Here is a 17,924-nt window from a genome sequence, read left to right as displayed (position 1 = left end):
TCAGCCTGGGCAGCCCATCAACTTGCATCACCCCACAGGGACATCCTGCCAAGCCAGCTGTGTATCAGCAATGCAGAGGGGACAGTTCTAAAGGAGCTGGTGATGGTTCTTTCAGTTGGAGCCTGCTGCCTGCCTGCCTGATAGAGTAAAAAGCATAATTTGCTAAGTAGTAACCCATTGTTTCCCAGCAAACAGAGGTCAGTTTTCTCTGGTATCAAGTTCTGGTCATGCTGCAGCTAGTTTGATGGACATATACTGTGAAGCAGAAGAACAGTTGCATACTCACAGAGTTCAAATTGCTGCACAAGTTACACACACAGCCATTCCTTTGCTCTTTCAGGTATAATACCTTTGCAGCTTTTTCTTCTTAGTTCTCTTTCTACCACAGAGCAGATCCTGTGTGGATATTCAGAAAGCACTGAGCACACCAAACTGAGTTTGTAGTCTGGAAGCAAACCACGTTATGGAAGTGCATGGAGCGAGGTAGGGAGGTAAGAAGAATGTGGAAGGGGCATGAGAAGCACAAGTATCCTTCTGGCTGGGGTCTAACGCTTCAGTGTTCTTATTGCAGGTAAGAGGAAGAAAGGAGTGGGGATGAAAGTGCAAATGGCAAGTTCCAGAGATGAGAGAGGAAGAGAAAAATGGAGTATTAAAATGATGGAAGAAAAAACAGGAGCAACCACCACAAAGAGAGGCTGAGAGGCATATTTCAAAGGAAACTGGAAGCAGGAGAGTTGCAGTTAAGTTCAGTTGTGCACAAGTTTATCTAAAGGTCTAGCTGGGCTGGAGGGGAGGCACCAATAATGCTCCAATCTGTACCAACTTTTTGTCCTGTTCCCCCTTCAAGTCTCTGTACTGATAGCTTAGCAAGCTTCACATTTGAATTCTGGCCAAGTAAGCAGGAAGGACTGAGCCTAAAAAAGCAGCAGATCCTTCTGTCTGCCTCCTCTGCTTTCTTTTCCCCTAAATCTTTGTCACTCTCCCTGCAAACGTGGTACCATTTCACCAGTAAAGCAAGACCAGTTCTCCAAGCAAGCCACAGATTTCTGGCACAGGGTGAGAGACATTCTGCCTTTCAGTAATATTATCTCACCTTTGAGTTTCTTGGGTTCTAATATGCTCATATATAGGCTTTGCTCTTCCACTCTCTACCACCAGGTAGCTCTATCCTCTCTTCCTTAGGATGGAAGTGTCATGCTCTGTATAGCTGGCAGGGAAAATGTTGTCTCCAGAAGTAGTTTCAGTTACTCTCATATATCATCAAAGGAGGAATACACTTATCATTTGGGGAAAAAAAAAGTTTCATATGAAACTGGAAGATTCAAAGGTAAGGGAAATGGAAGAAGGGGAGAGGGTACAGGCACTGCCTTTCTTTGGTTTCTTTGATAGTCAGTCCAGATTGAGATACAGGTGAAAACTAAAAGGCCTCTCTCCCTTAATGTTTTTTTCTGAAAAAATGCTGGGTTCAGATATCCATCACTACCTGTAGATGGGTAAAATGGAGAAAAGAGGGTCATAGCTGCACTGGGCTCATTGTTCTGTTGCTTACTGGGCAACACCAGCGGCAGATGACAACGTTTTGTGCCTTGGGACAAAGAATTTTATTGTGCATTTACTACAAGTTGATGGATCTCAAAGGTGATCCACTGTGCAAGAAGTTGTCTGAGGATGATCAGAAATGTGTAGGTCTCTGTATCCAAATGTAGGATTGCCATCAGATTACATCTGCTGTATGACAGATTTCAGCTGTGGAAGCTTTCATGTCAAGCATTAGTAATCCTGGTAGAGGTACAGGCTTAATGAATTCATAGCACCTGAGTTGGCTGGGAAGTCTGCTGCTTAACCCACTCGTTGATCAGTTTGTGAGCAATGGCCTGCTTGGGAGGGAACCAAGGTAAAAAACTTCCATTGTCTTGCTTTGCAGATCTGGGTTCTCGCTTGAGACCCTCCATGATTTCTTCCAGGCCAAACCAGCGGGCTTCCTCCAGCTCCAGGCTGTTCACACTGATCTGGAAAGAATTAGGGGAGTACCAGTTTCCTTAAATCAGCTTCAAATGTGGGCAGCAGTGCCTCGTTCTTGCTCCTGCAAAGATCCCATGCTGGAATCCCTGGAGTGATTAATCCATGCTGGAATTAATTGTTGATGCCAGCACAGGAGAGGACATGACTGCCCACTGATGTTTCCTTAGGGAAGCCACAAGTCAGTCAGCCCTATTCCATTGTGGCATTGGCCTGCAAAGTACTAGTGTCTGATCACAGTAATTAACATAGCAGAAGCTGCACGTTCTACAGCAGATAATGTTCTGAATATTAGAAGGTAACTGCTCTGCAAAGTTAAGAGGGAAAAAATGCGGAAGCATGATATGGGCTTGTACATTCAGTGACCTGTGTAAAATTTTGCATGTTACAACAGAAGCAATTGTTGTTTTCCAGTCTCTTTTTCACTTATAGGAAGCTAGCTGAAAAAGCATTTGGAGAGGAGCTGATGCTATCCAAGGTAAATTCTGTGGACCGAAAGAGATTCTGCTATGTAAGGTTAGCATTGAAATGCCTTGGGGGAATGCGAATCCACTCACCTCCAACTGCTGTCTCCTCACCAATGCATGACAAGCTATCATTAAGCAGCTGCTGGGGAAGGGCCAGTGCTGGGATGCTGAATACCAGAGTGACTCCACCTCCAGGCCCACCTCTTCTGCCACTTCTCGCCGGGCTGCCTCCTCCACAGCTTCACCTAGAAGCAACCATGCATGAGTAAGGGCAGGCTGGCATCAGGGCAGCAAACCATGGCAAGAAAAACATAGGTACGCTCATTTCTGAGGTGTTCTAGCCCTGACTGTTCAAGCGTGAGCAGGAGCTCTGGCTGTGCTGACCTAGGAATGCTTATTCACTGAATTGAGCATCTTGCTGCCAGTGCTTGCTTCCCTTAACCAAAGCCATCAGAGACACTCTTTTTTTTTTCTGTATGCAGAGCCAAGGGATGGAATGTGGGGCTACTCTTCTTTTTTTCCCTTTTTTTGTTTCCCACTTTCCCTCCTGTAATAAGAGGTCTGTAGTTTTGTTTTTTTTTTTTTTTTTTTTTTTTTTTTTTTGAGCCAGAGGGTATGAGATATAAAACAGACTAAGAAGTATCTGGGTGTTACTGCTCTATTCTGGGAAGCCTTACACCTAAATTTACTATCGGGAACTACAGCAACTGATACACATTCATAATTCACCCGTTCTCTACACATATGTACTATTTTGAACCCTATCTGAGTAACGATGCTGACCCAATCCTTGTTTTTGTGGTATCAACCATGCATCATTCATCTTTTGTGAGCAAGCCCTTGGTTGATGTCCCACAGCTCTGCACATCTGAGGGCACTGTGCTGGACGAGAGGCCACCTCACCTACGTCACAGAAGCCAGACAGAGCGGTGTACATCCCCTGAGGAAACGAAGCCTGTCGTGCAAGGAGGCAGCGGCTGCCGTCAGACACCAAGATGATAACTACTGGAGACATCTAGAAAATGCACCCAAGAGCAAAGGAAGGAGTTCAGACCAAACAAGTAAGTGAAAGTGGGGACTTTTCCTAGCTGGCTGGGGGCACTCTGTACTTAGCTGTGCTGCTCAGGTGCTTACCTGTGGGTAAGTTATTCCACTGGCATGGCACACGCGCTTGCTGCCAGCTACGTTTTTCTGAGTCGGCTGCCCGGTTTTGCTACAGTACTGGTGGGAATCGTGCCAGCGGAGAAGGGCCTGGGCCTGTGAAGAAGGAAATACAGGTCTATGGACAGCCAGAGCCAGATGATTCAGAGCAGTCTCCCCAAGTGATGCTTTGCTGTTTCATGCCTGTAACAGCATGCTGGGGAGAAACTCTGATTATGTTTGGAAGCCTCTATAATGCAAATAAAATATGGGCACTGTTTTGATAAAGGGAGTCTTCTGCAATTGGTGTTCTGTGTTCATTGCTCTAGCATCCAAATTTCATCTTTTTAAGGGGAGGTGGAGGAAGAGTTGTTCCTTATTGGGATATAATGGGAGTACTAATGAGAACTGAACTATGCCAGGGAGACGCCAGCCCCAAATACCATTAGGGAAAAATAACCCAAGCATCATAAACATTACAGAGCAGGAAAAGAAACAATTATTTCTGCTTCTCTTATTGGATGCCTAATTTTCACACAAGTCTTTCCTTAGAGCTTCCAAACAGGGCATCTGGAGAGTAACAATTCATAAGTGTGCAGATGTAACAGAGCAGCTCTGACAGAAGATCTGTAAGGCCATTCTTGGAATTCAGTTTGCCAAGAGGATAATAGAAAAGCCATGTGTGTTAATTGCCAAGGACAAACTGGGATTGCTGAAACTGCCACTGAGATCAGCATATTTCATGCAGCAGGTTGATGCTAAGTGGCAAATGACTGCAATCATTGTTAAGCCTCTTGTCTGCTTCTCTTCCCACTGCAGCTTGCTTTTGTGACAGCAAATCTGGGAGAAGAGCAGTAATTTATAGCATCCTTGTACCTAGTTGGCTAAAAACTGACAGTAGATACTTCCACAATACATATGAAGTCATAAAACAATGTGGGAGACAAATGTTAGGAATAATAACTTATTAAGGTTACAAATCCTGCACTGTACCGAGGCCAGCAAAGAAGAATCCTTCTCATCCACTACAAAGAAAGCCTTTCGTAAGTCAGTGAACGATCCCTTGAGCTCAGCCTCAACGACTGATCTTTCCAAGGCTCCTGCTTAAAAAAAAAAAAAAAATAAAAAATAAAAAATCTGTGATTTCATGAACTGCAGTTCTTATCCCAACTTTCTACCCTTCACTGTTCCAGTATACGACCTCTGGAAGTTCCCGTGAAGTGACATCACTTCAGAGGTACGCATTTCCAAATGTTAAGTGACCTGCAAACAGCCCACCTTTACAAACACACCCAGAGGAACCACAGTGCAACTGAGCTACAGTTTGGTGGCTCAATCACTGCGCTCACAGCAGCTCCTACAGAGGATCGACTGATTCCTCTTGACAGTAAATAATCACTAGCGTGGAGAAGGGACGCTGCCTCAGCAGCGTCTTCATCTCAGTGCATCGAATGTGATGCCGACACAGATGGAAGAGGAGTCATCCAACCTAAATCCAGGGCAAAGTGTGGTACGTGCTCATCTGAACAACCAATCAGCACCGACTTCTCTATCCACTGTTCAGTCTCTCTGAATTTCTCCAGGATCCTTTTCATTTCTAAAGAGCAGGAGAAAGGGGAAGGAAAAGCCGTAAGGAAAATTTAATTTGTATGACTGTGAAGCTCTTTCTGCTTAGCCAACGTTTGTGCAATCTGGGTTCGAGGTGGGGTGCTCATGTAAGAGCAGTGGTGGAGACCAGACATATAGCTTTCCTTCCTAGATGTTGTATCTTTAGACCATGTCAAGCTAAAGATGCAAATGTTTTTATGCTTGAGTAACAGCTGTCCATTCCAATTCTCTCTTATGCCAGCTGATACCTTTCTCACAGAACTTCTCCCTGCTTTGGTGGCAAAACTTGTTGTCTGTTATCCTACCAGCTCTTCAAAAGTTATGGTCCCAAATATTCAAAATTTATAATCTCAAAGTAGCTCAGGTATATTTTGATACCATATGCATGTGAGGAGCATGGGCTCACGTCAATGTGCCAAGGTTTTAACTCCAAATAGACTTTTTTGGTAACAAACAGCATGCCATACATAACAGGATGTTCTATGTGTGTCTTGGTTTTTTTTTTTTATTTTTTTTTTTAACCCATGTAAGGTGTTGCTTGTTGCAAATGATCCTGTATCATTTGAGCTGCATGACCTGGGTGACGCCTTGTCTGGACACCTGCTTACCTGCTGCACTGAGCTGTGGTATCAAATATTTCTTCCCGACTTTCTGCAGGAAGGGTGAGAAATTGTGAAAGATGTAGAAAGTTCCTGAGGTCTGGGCTTGTCTACACAAGATGTCATCTTCCTTTAGCTTACTCAAGTATCTGCAGTAAGAAAAGAGTCGGAATGATGAATTTGAGATCATGTCAATATTACATGTGCTATGCTTATTTGGACACATTTATTTCAGGCAGAGCAGATCCAAGATATGTAACCCAAGTCTCCCAATCCAAGAGGGTTCTTTAAAAGATGTGGTTGTTTGTGTGCTTCTTCCAGGCTGTCTGAAGTAGTATTTAAAGGAGGTGAGCACTGTCACTTCAAGACTGCCTGAATTTTTTTTTTTTTGAGATCTTTAGTGAAAGCAGGCATTCATTTAGAGAGTTTCAGCCTAAGGCAACTAGCTCTTTTCCATAGTGAAGGGAGTGTAGAGATTTTAACCACTCCCATTTACAAAGCACATGCAAGATTCTTGCATCACTGCTGAACTGATACAAGATGAAAGCTGGCATTAGATTTGGGTAGGGCTGTTTGTGACACTGAATACAAGAGTGCCAAATCCTGGTCTCAGTGCAAATGAGTTAGATGAGAACTTACCTCATTTTTCTAATATAGGTGGAGTGTGACCTGCAGAAGAGAGCAGCTCTTCTATACGCTGCTCGATAAATTGCAGCCATAATCAGCACCTATGGGAAGCTGTTTCTATCTGAAAAGAGAAGCACAGAACATAACACAGTGGCCTTGAAAACATAAGTTTGATTTAAAAGGTGCAATAACCCAATGCTACATGCTTACAGAACCTACAGAATGTTGGTGTTTGCTTTCTAAAATAAGTGTGCACAGAAGGTCTTAAAGTGTTACAAGATGAGATTAAATACTTCTCTCTGAACTCCTGTACCAGTGGGATAAAGAACAGTGAGAGTGGCTGCTTTCTTGTTTGTTCCTACGCAGTTGTAATGGCCTCCATCCAACTGAACATCCTATTGCAGCAAGCAGCAGATCTGTGGGAAAGGCATTGATGCCAGAAGGGAATGAAAGACAAAATATCGGTGGCGGAAGAGAATTCCCAGAGCTTGACGAGAGGCAGCAGTTGCAGCTGAACTGGATCATCTCCAGCTGAGAACGGCTTTTGTGCCAAAGGATCCTACCACACTGTCAGCTCAGGCAGTCACAGACTGCCGCCTGAACTCAGCTTCAGAAAACAGCTATCTCAGGCATTCATCTGAAACAAAAATGAGCTGTGATTCACAATCCTCAGCAATTACCTTGAGTATTTCACTTTCCAACCACAAATCTCAAAGCTCTCTAAGGATGAAGTTGCATTTTCTTAATCCTACAGGCTGGGATGTGTAAGCTGCACCAAGGAAGAGGTGGTGAGTCCTTCCTCTGAGGAAGGCTGGTGACGGCTCCTGAGCTGGGTGGTGCCTGAGCAGAGGCCCCTCTCCTTGCAGGCAGGCAGCCTCTGCTCAGTGCTGTGGAGTTGTCATGGTGGCTCCTGACATCTCTGCCCACCCTGTGGGAGGTGGACTGAGATCAGCCACTCTGCAAACGCATTGCCCACTTACTGCGCTCGGAGCAGAAGGCGTGCTGTCTGCAGCAGCAGGAAACAGCTCTGGAAGGCCACCGTTGTCCTCAGCTGGAAGCAGGACTCCTCCAGCAAGCAGAGCGAACAGGAGCTGTCTGACCACATTGAGTCACTCTTCCCCCAGCAGGAGCTCTGGGAAATGTAGTTCGGAAACCCTTGGCTCAGTTGGGTGGCTGACAGGATCTGCTCCGGCTTTCCGTCAGCTCCTGCAGCTGTGGAGCTGCTCTCCCTGTGTGCCTCCTTCTGCCAGAATTCCATATACTGTAATTTGCCAAGCAGGAGCTATTATGGGAACAATGCTACTGCAATAAGTTGAGCTATTCTGAAAGTATTAGTTCCCCTTTGTTTAGTTTCTTTTTATCTTTGCAAGTTTCTCTGTTTTCTGTGTCAGTAGCATAAGGGCAGTGTTTGAAGTTAAGGACTGTGTGTTCCCAAAGAGGAAAGTATGCCAACAACTGAACGCAGCTGAAGAATGGAGCTGCTGAGTGTTCTAACACCCAGACCTGCAGCTGAGTTTGCAGTGGCTCTGATTGGGAAGTGCCCTTTGCCAGGACAGATGACAGAGTAACAACATGTTTTGTTTTATGCCTTCATAGCTGAATACATTTCTTTGGTACTGAAAATGTTACCCTGGGCTGGAACCTATCTGCCTATATTGAAGAGAAAGGGAATTTTATCAACATGTAAATGTTTTCAGCACCTTTAGCTGTTTGGTGTGATTTCCTAATTGAGAAGTTGTCATGTAACTAGAGAGCACTGCTTGTAAAACATAGTAAGTAGAGTAGGCAGGAAAAGAATAAGTAGAATACGTAGGGAAATACCACTCTGGTATTTCTTTTCTCATTCCTTAAGCGTTTAGGTGTAATTGTTATTTGTGAGACTGCTCTGCTTCAGGAAACACAGTCTTATTAACCTACAATGCTAATTGGATTAATGGACAAAACATCTTCCCTTAATAAGATAGAGCACTGAAGTGTAATCTCCAGTGTAAACTCGCCCTGCAGTTAAAACAAGCCAGTAGATCTGCTGAGCTGAAAACAGTTGTGGTAGTAACCTTACTAGTTCTTGCTCTTCTGTCTTGCCAGCTGTTCCCAGCAAGGGGACATGAGCTGGGACTGCCATCAGCTGCTAACTGCTTCCAATGCATCAAGCTAGCGAGCTCATGCTGAAAATGCGTGGTTGCACCACAAGGAACCTCTTGCTAAAAAATGTTTCTTTCCTGGGCAAAGGCTGGGGTAAGACAAACCACTTCTTTAAACAGAAAGTTAATGAGTAGTCTTCCCGTCTGTCATTATGCTGTATATACAAACTAACCCATAACTGATGAGGCTGCCCAGAGAGGCAGGTGGTGCCCCGGCCCTGCAGCTACTCAAGGTCAGGCTCGAGGGGGCTCCGAGGTCCTCATGGAGCAGTGGCTGACCCTGTTCATTGCAGGGGAGCTGGACCAGATGGCCTTTAAGGGACTGTTCCAACTGCAAGGATTCGATAAAGGCTTGGCTTCATTTTATCACGGCTTCATTTTGTCAGCAGCCTCATCTTCGGTACTTATGCTCCTAGTTAATAAACAGGTGGGTCACGTCAGCCTGAGGAAGTCCCGTTAAAAATTAAAAAGTTAAAGGTTAGGAAGCTAAAGCGGCACTCTGGTTTAAGGAGGAAGTTTGCCACATCTCCAAAGCTGCTGCTCTACCTCTGCCCACGTGTCCCGGCCTGAGGACTTTCAACCCGGAGGCCGGCGGACCGCTCCCCACTTCCTGCCGGCTGTAGGAGCTCTATTTCTGTTGGAAGTCGACCAAGGCGAGAGGAAGGGAGGCTTATTTCTGACGGATGGTTCAGCTGGAACCCGGCTCTCTTTCCGCTGCGGCACGGCACCGGCAGCGCACGCCGCAGCCACACGGGGACCGTCGGCGACCGCGCTCTTCCCGGAGGAGATCGAGGTGGCCACGCGACGCGGACCCCCGGGCTGCGCCCCGCGCCCACGTGGAGCAGCGGCGGCGGCGGCGCCTGCGCACCAGGGCGGCCGCCGCTGTGACCGAGCTCACGTAGCGCGCCGGCCGCCGCCCGCGCCCCGCCCCCGCCGCGCGCGGCCCGGGAAGGCGTGGCCTGCGCGCCTATTAAAGCCGCGGCGGGCGGCACCGCGCGCGCGGAGCGTGACGGCGGCGGGCGGCTCGTGGGGCTCCGTCTGTGGCGCGCGCGGCCCGCCCGCTGTCTCAGGTGAGGCCCGGCCGCGCCGCCTCTCTTACCGGGACGGGACGGGCTCCGCGGGGGGTGGGGGCGATACGTGGCAGGCGCCGCGCCGCCGGTTCCCGGCCCTGCCGGCCGTTACGTAACGGGGGGGCGGGAGCGCGGCGCCGGGCTGGGACCAGGCCCGCGCCGCTGCCGGGGCGCTGCGCCGGGCGGAGCCTCTCCGTGGGGCCGGGGCTGCGGGCGGCGAGGCTGAGAGGCGGCGCCGCTTGGCGATCTCTGAGCCGTGCCGAGCGGAGCCTCTGCGCTGTGCGCGGGGCGTGCGAGAACGCGTTGAAACGAGACCGAGTTTGTAGGAGGACTCTGTCGGGCGCGGAGATCGCCGACAAAGCCCGTGTCGGCGCGGTGTCTTCGCTGTCACTCGCTCGGCGTGTTTCTGGGCGCTTTCTTCCAGGAACATCAGGCAGAGTTGCTGCTCCCCTTGAGAAGAAGGGGCTTTTTGCCTGCGCGGGTGCCCATTCAGCAGGAAGGAGCTCCCGCTGTTACTGCTTTCCAGCTGTTGATCGCTGGGATTTTCGTTCTGAGCGTTCTTAATTCTAAAAACATCTCTGCAGATATTGTGCTGAGGCGTGAATAGGAGGATAGCCTTCTGCTTGTTGTGTCTAATAAGATAAGCGCTCTGCTGCGTTGCCAGAGCTCTTTGTCTTGGCTTGGAAAGCTAAAACAAACGTGCTTTGAGAGGGCTGTCTCCGTTCAGTCCTGCTATGCCAGAAACCTACTGGAAACGTGCTTCCATCCCCGGGTTACACACTTGTGTGTGGACTTCCCTGCTCTGCAGGATTGAAACTTCAAGCACGCTGCTGATGTTGCCTCTGGAATTCATTCTCATCTCTTACAGGCAAACAGCTTCTGTTGTGCAGGAGTTGGAAGACGAACTTAAGTTCTTAGAGGTGTAGGATCTGCTGCTTTTGATTCTTTTCAAATAGAAGTAGGGACACACAGTGCTTTATGTGCACTGCAAGCCAGCAGAACAGGCAGAAATTTCAGGAGATCAGCGGAAGGCCTTTTGAAAGTGGCACTTGGTGCCTAAGAACTTTGGGAAAGTTCTTTTCATTTTGGGTAAGGATTCCAGTCATGAGTCTCAGGCTGCAGCCCTGTTTGGAGAGGGAGCCTTGCTGCAGGGGGCAGCTGCCACTGCTTGTGCTGCTCTTCTCTGCCCTCAAACACTGCTCACTTTGACTCTCTTAGTTAAAGTAGATTGCTTGCTACCTTAATTTAAAAAAATGTTATTTAGGGATTAAGTTAGAGCCGTTCCAGAATAATTCCACACTGAACTCAGTGCTCAGTTTCTGTTTCCTGTCAGCAGTTTCTTGCTTTCTGGATTCTGGTGGGCACCAGGGAGCTTAGGATGGATGGTGAGAACTGCTGTGTAATAGTATTGTTTGCCGAACGCTTTGGTCTTCAGCCACCATCTGTCTTGATTTGGCTGCTCTGAGGCTTTTTCATCGTGTACTTGGTCTTAGTTTTGCTTTTCCTTCTGCTTGCATGGGTGCTGTGTGCATATCCTCTCTGATACAACCCTGACAACTCTATAAAACTCATCAGAAAAACCCATCTTGGAGGTTCATCATTTGAAATGGCATTTGTTGCTTGTCCCTACTGTTAGGGGAGTTCCATACCACACTCGGCAGTATCGCTGCTCTGCTTTACTGGTATCTTCATGCTTGTTTGTTCCTTGCTTTATTTTCCCCAATCATTTTTTTCCCACTCTGTCATGTCTCGCAGTTTCGAAGCTAAGCAAACATACATCTTGCAGAAAGTTGGGGAACTCTTGTGTTGAAGCTGTCAGCCTCACTCCCACTGGAATCGTTTGCTCTGTATGTGGGCAGCAGGCTCCCTCCTCTCTGAGATGCTCATGTGCCATGTTGGTGTGTTCCAGAGCGACGCAGCTGCGGAGGAGAGCCAGACTGATGGCAGTAACAGAGCAATTTCATATCGGTTTACTGTATGTCTCTGACAGGAAGAAATTAAGCCTGCCTATTTGGCAGTTTATGCGTGTAAGGGATTTCCAGCACCTTTCCTAACTGAGCCTTGTTTTCTTTGATTTGGGAATGTGTAGTGATCCTCTAGGAGAAGTTTTGAAAGTCGTGCTACTTAGCAACTGCTGTTAAGGCAGTGAAAGCTGCTCGGCTGGCTGCTGCCCTGGGCTCTGCTTCCAGCTCAGAATTCTGGCTGGGAGGGAAGTCATCTTGGGTGGCTGCACATTGCTGCAGGACCTGAGCCCTTGTGAAAGGCAGGAGAGCTGGAGACTGTGAAGAACAAATGAAATTGTAGGTGACCTCTGGATGTCATCCAGCTGAGCCCTCTGTTTGGAGCCGGTTGAGCTTGGAGCTTGGGTTGGGCTGCACGTGGGTTTGCCCTATTTCAAAGTTCTTCAAGAATGGGAAATGAGGTTTCTTTGGGAGCCTCTTCTGTGCCCAACTTGTCACTGTGACAAACGTTTCTCTTTGTACCTACACAGAGTTTCCCTTGTTGCAATTTGTGACTATTGCCACCAGTTCCTTCAGTGTGCTGGTGAAGCTAGGAGCAGGTAAACAAACAGCCAGTAAACAAGCAGCTCAGTGAATTCTGAGTACTGATAATGTGAGCAAATATTTATCGTGCAGTAAAACTGTTTGTGCTTGGTGGTTGATTCACAGATGTGTTGGCTTGGCTGCCGAGTGAGCCAGAGGCACCCAGCTTTCTGCAGAGCAAAGTGGGAGCTGAAAGGTGTGTTTGGACACAGCTTTTTTAAGGGAAGAGCAGCAAAATAATTGTCTTTGAGAGTACTGGATGTACTACAGATGTAACTTGTTAACTTAAGCAATTACTCAATTGGAGCTCTCCTTAATGGGGCTAATATCAGCCGCAGGATCTCATACAGTTGTTATCAGTATCTTTGGGTTACCTTGAAAACTAGGTAAGCATTTCAGGCTGGCTGGAGAGTTGGGTTTCTGCTCATTGCATTTTGAGCTGCAGTTCCACAAACGCGTTGAACCTGTGCTGCTACCAGAAACAACACTGCCTGACGTTATTGTCTTTGGCTGCCAGTTGTGCCTCCCAGCTGCTCTCTCTTGGATGTTGTGCAGCTATATAGTGAACAGAAGGAGCTGAGCCAGAGTGAAAGAAGGGAGCTACAGGGTTGTTTTGTTTTAGATGAATTGGTTTTGGAATAGTTGGAATTAGCTTGATGCCTGGCTGCCCATGGTGGGGACAAGCAGGTGAGGAGGAGGGGAGGAATGCTGCTTTGGAGCATTGGTGGGGCTGAGGGCTCTGACTTGGAGTGGGCAGTAAGCAGGCCTCCAGCTTTCCCTCTCCAGATTTTACTTTGCAACTCAGTCCAAAGCAAATCCTTTTCTTCCCTAAACAGGCAGAGTGAGCCACTTTGTAACGTGTTGGGTTTTTTTCCCCTCCCTAAATTAATCATTTTGCCTTCGAAAGAGCTGTAAACTATTTCTGTTAGTATCTGCAGTTGTTTTCATTCACCTGAGGAGCAGAATGCCTGAAAGATGAAGCTTTCACATATGGGGAAATAAAAGCCCAACATTTTGTGAATTCCAAGACAGCATGATGACTTCTAAGATATTCCTTACTTGAGAGAACGAGCTGTCTCATGAGTTGAGTGTGCAGTGAGTAGGGATGTTTCACCTGCTTTGTTTCTTTTGTAGGTACCTGGTGAGGTGACAGCTTTGAGCTACAGCTATGGCATCCAACAAGATGTGGTGCACCGTTGCCCTTGGATTTCTGCTGCCTTTTTCTTTTGCCCATACGGACTTCTTCACCTCAATTGGTGCGACGTGCTTTGGTGTATATGCTACATAGCTGAAAGAATTTCTTAATGACTATCATACTGATTCTGCAGTGGTGTGTTAATGGAGTGCAAGGCTTTTATTGGCATACAGTTAAATCCACTTACTAGCTCTTAGGATGTGATTGGCTTTTTTCTTGCCTTTGAGAGAAATATCCTTTGAATTCAGTCAGTGCAATCAGTCTGATGAGGTGTTGTTTTGTTATGTATTCCTATGGGTATTGAATTGTAAACACAGTTTTGGTGTGTCTTGATGCATGCTTATAAAAGCAAGCAAAACACCTGTTGGAGGTACAAAATGATAGCAGTATGTCAGCTTGCCTTCTTTTGTGTCCCAGTGCTGTGGGTCGCAGCTGAAGATGCGCCTTGCATCACTTCATGGTGAACCTGTTCTGCTGCCTGCTTGCAGGAAGGAAAACAATTGTTGATTAATAACTAAGGTTGTTTGGGTGCTGTTGGAGTCATGCCACTGAGCTTAAAAATAAGTCCGAGGTATTATTACGTATCACAGATAAAGTCTTTATGTATTTAGCTTTGTCATTATTTGTTCTGTATTATGCATGTTTGGATGAAAGCTTACTCTGTTCCAACTTATTTCCTTTTCCAAATGAATCCTGAATTAGTTCTAATAATAAATATGTGATATTATGTTAATTTCCATGGCAACGAGCTTTGTCCAGCATGAGATTTTCTTCCTTAAAAAAAGAAAAGGCAAAAAGCTTTGCTTTAAGTACTCCTTCCAGTTTAGCTAGCAGGATGTGGGAGCATTTTGGGGAAGGAAAAGGAAGAATACAGAAGAGAAAAAGACTCTTCTGTTTTCAGTTTCTTGTTTGTTTTTGTTTCTCCTTGTTTAACCAAACTGTTCAACTTTTTTTCTAGGCCATATGACAGACTTAATTAACACAGAGAAAGATCTGGTGATATCACTGAAAGATTACATCAAGGCAGAAGAAAGCAAGCTGGAACAGATCAAAAAGTAAGCAGCTTGTTTGATGACGCTGATAGCTAATAATTTGAGTCCAGCCTTATCTAAAAAATGCCTCCCAAGGTTCATTACACCTGAGGAATTTTGCCTCTGAGGCAAAGATTAAGCTAGAAGCTATTACCGGGGTTTTGTCCCCAGTAATGACTTCTAGTTTTGTTTTATTATCTCCAAGCAGATTGAACAACAAAAATGTGTAAATATAGCTAATCAGATAGGTGTCATAGCTTTGTTTTTGCTATATTGGAGGTGACAGCTGTTGGGAAAAAGTTGGAATAACTGACAGAGAGAGAAGAAGGTGGGAGGAACGCCTGTATCTTTAGGGTTTGTTGGGCTCTGTACTCAAAGATATTGGTAGCTTGCTTTGACTTAATCTGAATGAAAGCTGGTGACTCACTGGAGCGGGGAGGATGGCTCACATCTTGTGTGGCTTGTCAAGGTTTTTATGGGAAGTACTTGGCAGAAATCTTGAATTGTGATTGTGGCTGATAATGGCAGTGACTCTCACCTAGTCCTGAAGTTAGATAGCCATCAAATGGGAAATGTACAATGGGTTTGTGCATGTGCATTGTAAACGTACAAGTTGTTGACACAAGTTTCTTCAGGCTTGCTTCAGGTCAGTCCTTCTGTGTTGCTAGGAGTTGGTCCATAGGAGCAACTGGAGCACACCATTTTCTTGGGAGCTCTGTCAGTCACTTTGCTGCTGACAGAACCACTGCTGGGAGCTGTCAGAGCGTAGGAAAACATCTCAAGACAGTATGGAAAGAAGGAAAGCGCAGTGTGGCACATTAGCAGATGTCTCAGACATGCTGAATTTTGGAGCGTGCTGAATGCCAGTTCTCGCAGAATCCTCTGCAGCTTCACATTTTCTATTTGTTTTTCATTTTGTGGTTGATATTTGGTATTCTCTGTGGGTTGCGGCCTCTTCTAACTAATGAACAGGATTTATCCTGTTATCAGGTTGTTGTTGCATGCCTTCACTTCAACAAATGCATGGTTTGGTTCAGGGAGGGGAAGCTGCGTTGTCTGCAGATGCACAGTGGCACAGTGCTGGTGCTTTCAGCGTGGCTGATGTGCCTGCTGGAGTGAACTCCCTCGCTGTTTCCACTGGAGTGACAGGCAGATGAACAATAGTAGTTGCTGTGTATTTCAGAGCATGTTGGATCTGTGAACAGATGATGTCACTAAAGAGCAAGGGAGGTTGGCGGAGTCAGAATTACAGCCCCAGAAAGTTGATCTGGGCTCTCATTTGGGAACCTAAGAGCCATGTGTTTTTTTTTAGTGCAAGCCTACGATATGGAAGGCAGTCTTGTGGTGGGGAAGGAATGGGCTTGTTATAGATCTAGGGGTGTGTGTCTAGGAAAGAAGGTGGATAAAGCCTTGTTCTTGATTAGTTGTGCACGAAAGCTGCTGGTGTACTGCATTGGCATGGTAGGAAGGAGTTCATTCAACAGCGTCTCAACAAAGAAAAACAGAAAAACCCCACAAGTTTGAGATTTTGGCTGCAGCCAAAGATGATTTAAAAAGAAAAAACAAAAACCTTTTTGCTTTTTGTTCATTCCAGAAGTGCTTTATATATAGAAAAAAGTTTGCAATTTGTATTGAGATTTTTATTGTCCCAGTCTGTTGAGTAGTTTGAAATCAGTTTTATAACTTTTACAAGAAACTTTAATGACTGTGTGTCTTCACTCTAGATGGGCAGAGAAATTGGATAAGTTGACAGATACTGCTACAAAAGACCCCGAAGGTTTTTTGGGACATCCTGTAAATGCATTCAAGCTGATGAAACGGCTTAACACAGAGTGGGGCGAACTGGAGAGCCTGGTTCTGAAGGACATGTCGGATGGTAAGTACGCCAGTAGCAAAAGCAGTGATCAGATCACATTATGACTGTACTTCCTGGACTGTCTTTCACAGGCAGTGCTTTGAATTAGGTTTGCAAGTCTGCTTTTGAGATGCTATCATAAAAAAGTAAGTATTTTGCAGAAGGCCCACTGTCTTGATGCCAGCGTGCTATTACTGGAGTTTTACACAAATTTTAGAAAAACTGATGTTTAACCAGAGGCACCTCTTTGGAGGCTTTAAATTGTGCAGGGTGCCAGGGTCAGTCTTCATGTACTCACCTGTATTTCACAACACTGCGTCTAAAAGTTTGAAAGCGCCATTGAAAGGAAGAAAGGGGAAAATACCTCTTCAGAATGCAAAATGTGGAGAACTTGTCTTTGAGTGCTGTCACTACTGAGGTGCTCAGTGCCCTTAAGGCACAGTGGTGTGAAACCTGAATGCTGGCAGAGTCCGAGTGTTTGTGAAAGAGATCTGAAGGAGTTCAGTAAATGATTGGCTGCCTTGCTTTCTGTAACAGAGTAGTAACTCTTCAGTAGAGAAATGGACCTACCAGTTGACTGTGAAATAGATTTCAAGTAAAAAGGAAGCTGGGCTGATTATATTTGACCTGTGGAAACCTATCTCAACAAGTAGTTGATGTTAGGCGTAGGTTTGTAGTAGAAAATGACAAGGAGAGCTGTCAGAAAAGACCCAGTGTTCGTTGCTGGTAAGAAGAACCATCTCATTGGCCCTGTACTTGGAGTGGGAGCATTGTAAGACTTGTGCTTTGGGATGTTGAGACAAAAGAGTTTGTCTGGTAGAAAAGTTACTTTCTGACAACGTCAGTGGCTGTTTGCTTGTTGAGACTTGGGTCCTCATGGCTGACTTTGCTGATGCCATTCCTTCTGGCGGCTCTGTGGAATTCTGTTCCCCTCCTCAGTACAAACAGCCTGTGAGTCTCCTGACTGCAGAAGCAGAAGGGGAAAAATGGGCAGTCCTCCCACTGAAAAGAAGATTACAGCAGCAGTTTGGTGCTCAACACGGGGCTCGAAAGGTTGAGATAACAGCAGATTTGTCTGGAGTGTATTAACACAGGGTGCTGCAGTAGTTTGATAATTACTGGTCACAATGTTATTTTTTTCCCTACCTGTGGAGCTCTTTGAGAGACTTCTCATGGAACTATATTGTATAGCACCTTGCTGCTTATTTTCCCTGTTGTTTGGGGGTCGGATGAAGGTTTTTATTTTGCTGTGCTGTGTGTGGCCTTGGTTTATATTATGATAAAATAGGCAGCTGAAAAACTGCTGTTTTGTATGCGTTTGGCATTGCAGTCATCCTTGGGCTTTGGAACCCATATTGTTGATACTGTCAGTAATTACACCCTGCTTTGTCTCCTCGGGGAGCCTGGCTTTGGAGGAGATACAGAAGACGCTTTCCAGCAATTCTTCAGCATCCTGTTCTCTTTTCCTTCTCTCCCTAGAGCTCAAGAGCTAGTTGCAACAGCTCTTGAGAATTTTGAATATCCGTGGGATGTTCAGGCCAGCGTGCTCCTACTGCTACGTGTCATGAATGTGTTTCAGGTTATGTTTAAGATTAAACAACTGTTGTAGAGTATCACGCAGAGATCTGC

General features: G+C 46.0%; 2 protein-coding genes across 11 annotated transcripts in view; one reads left to right on the top strand and one right to left on the bottom strand.

The window, feature by feature from the left end:
- Window positions 1-1,582: 1,582 nt before the first annotated feature.
- Window positions 1,583-9,780, bottom strand: NUDT13 (nudix hydrolase 13). 6 transcript variants are annotated; one of them, XM_042863413.1, is made up of 9 exons: window positions 9,701-9,780; window positions 6,473-6,581; window positions 5,843-5,982; window positions 5,116-5,223; window positions 4,620-4,729; window positions 3,621-3,743; window positions 3,390-3,501; window positions 2,577-2,731; window positions 1,583-2,009 (listed from the first exon to the last, which is right to left on the bottom strand). In XM_042863413.1, exons 2-9 carry the CDS (start codon window positions 6,550-6,552, stop codon window positions 1,806-1,808), a joined length of 1,032 nt encoding a protein of 343 aa, XP_042719347.1. In that variant the 5' UTR covers window positions 6,553-6,581; window positions 9,701-9,780; the 3' UTR covers window positions 1,583-1,805. The 6 variants fall into 6 exon arrangements, with proteins under 6 accessions (XP_042719347.1, XP_042719348.1, XP_042719346.1 ...); XM_042863414.1 differs by lacking the exon at window positions 9,701-9,780 and adding an exon at window positions 9,148-9,334; XM_042863412.1 differs by lacking the exon at window positions 9,701-9,780 and adding an exon at window positions 7,441-7,609.
- P4HA1 (prolyl 4-hydroxylase subunit alpha 1) overlaps window positions 9,605-17,924 on the top strand; it is a 28,036-nt gene continuing 19,716 nt past the window's right edge. For 3 of the 5 annotated variants that reach the window (XM_042863410.1, XM_042863406.1, XM_042863407.1), the window contains exons 1-4: window positions 9,605-9,671; window positions 13,349-13,470; window positions 14,368-14,464; window positions 16,165-16,316. In XM_042863410.1, the coding sequence (XP_042719344.1) occupies window positions 13,383-13,470; window positions 14,368-14,464; window positions 16,165-16,316 (337 nt within the window). In that variant the 5' untranslated portion in view covers window positions 9,605-9,671; window positions 13,349-13,382. Of the gene's footprint in view, window positions 9,672-10,571; window positions 10,592-12,368; window positions 12,411-13,348; window positions 13,471-14,367; window positions 14,465-16,164; window positions 16,317-17,924 lie in introns of those variants that run through there. The other 2 variants (XM_042863409.1, XM_042863408.1) reach the window with 2 other exon arrangements.

This window comes from Lagopus leucura, unplaced genomic scaffold (assembly GCF_019238085.1).
Source record: "Lagopus leucura isolate 7727_CA_CO unplaced genomic scaffold, USGS_WTPT01 Super-Scaffold_739, whole genome shotgun sequence".
NCBI classification, from domain to species: domain Eukaryota; kingdom Metazoa; phylum Chordata; class Aves; order Galliformes; family Phasianidae; genus Lagopus; species Lagopus leucura.
Note: the sequence above shows the minus strand (reverse complement) of the source record. Positions and strands in the feature narration are given on the sequence as shown.

Coding starts and splice junctions, on each gene's coding strand:
- NUDT13 (XM_042863413.1), bottom strand. CDS start 6,552: ATGGCTGCAATTTATCGAGCAGCGTATAGAAGAGCTGCTCTCTTCTGC. Junction 5,224..5,842: donor ACCACAGCTCAGTGCAGCAG/GTAAGCAGGTGT, acceptor CCTGCTCTTTAG/AAATGAAAAGGATCCTGGAG. Junction 2,732..3,389: donor GTCTGGCTTCTGTGACGTAG/GTGAGGTGGCCT, acceptor GGTTGCTTCTAG/GTGAAGCTGTGGAGGAGGCA.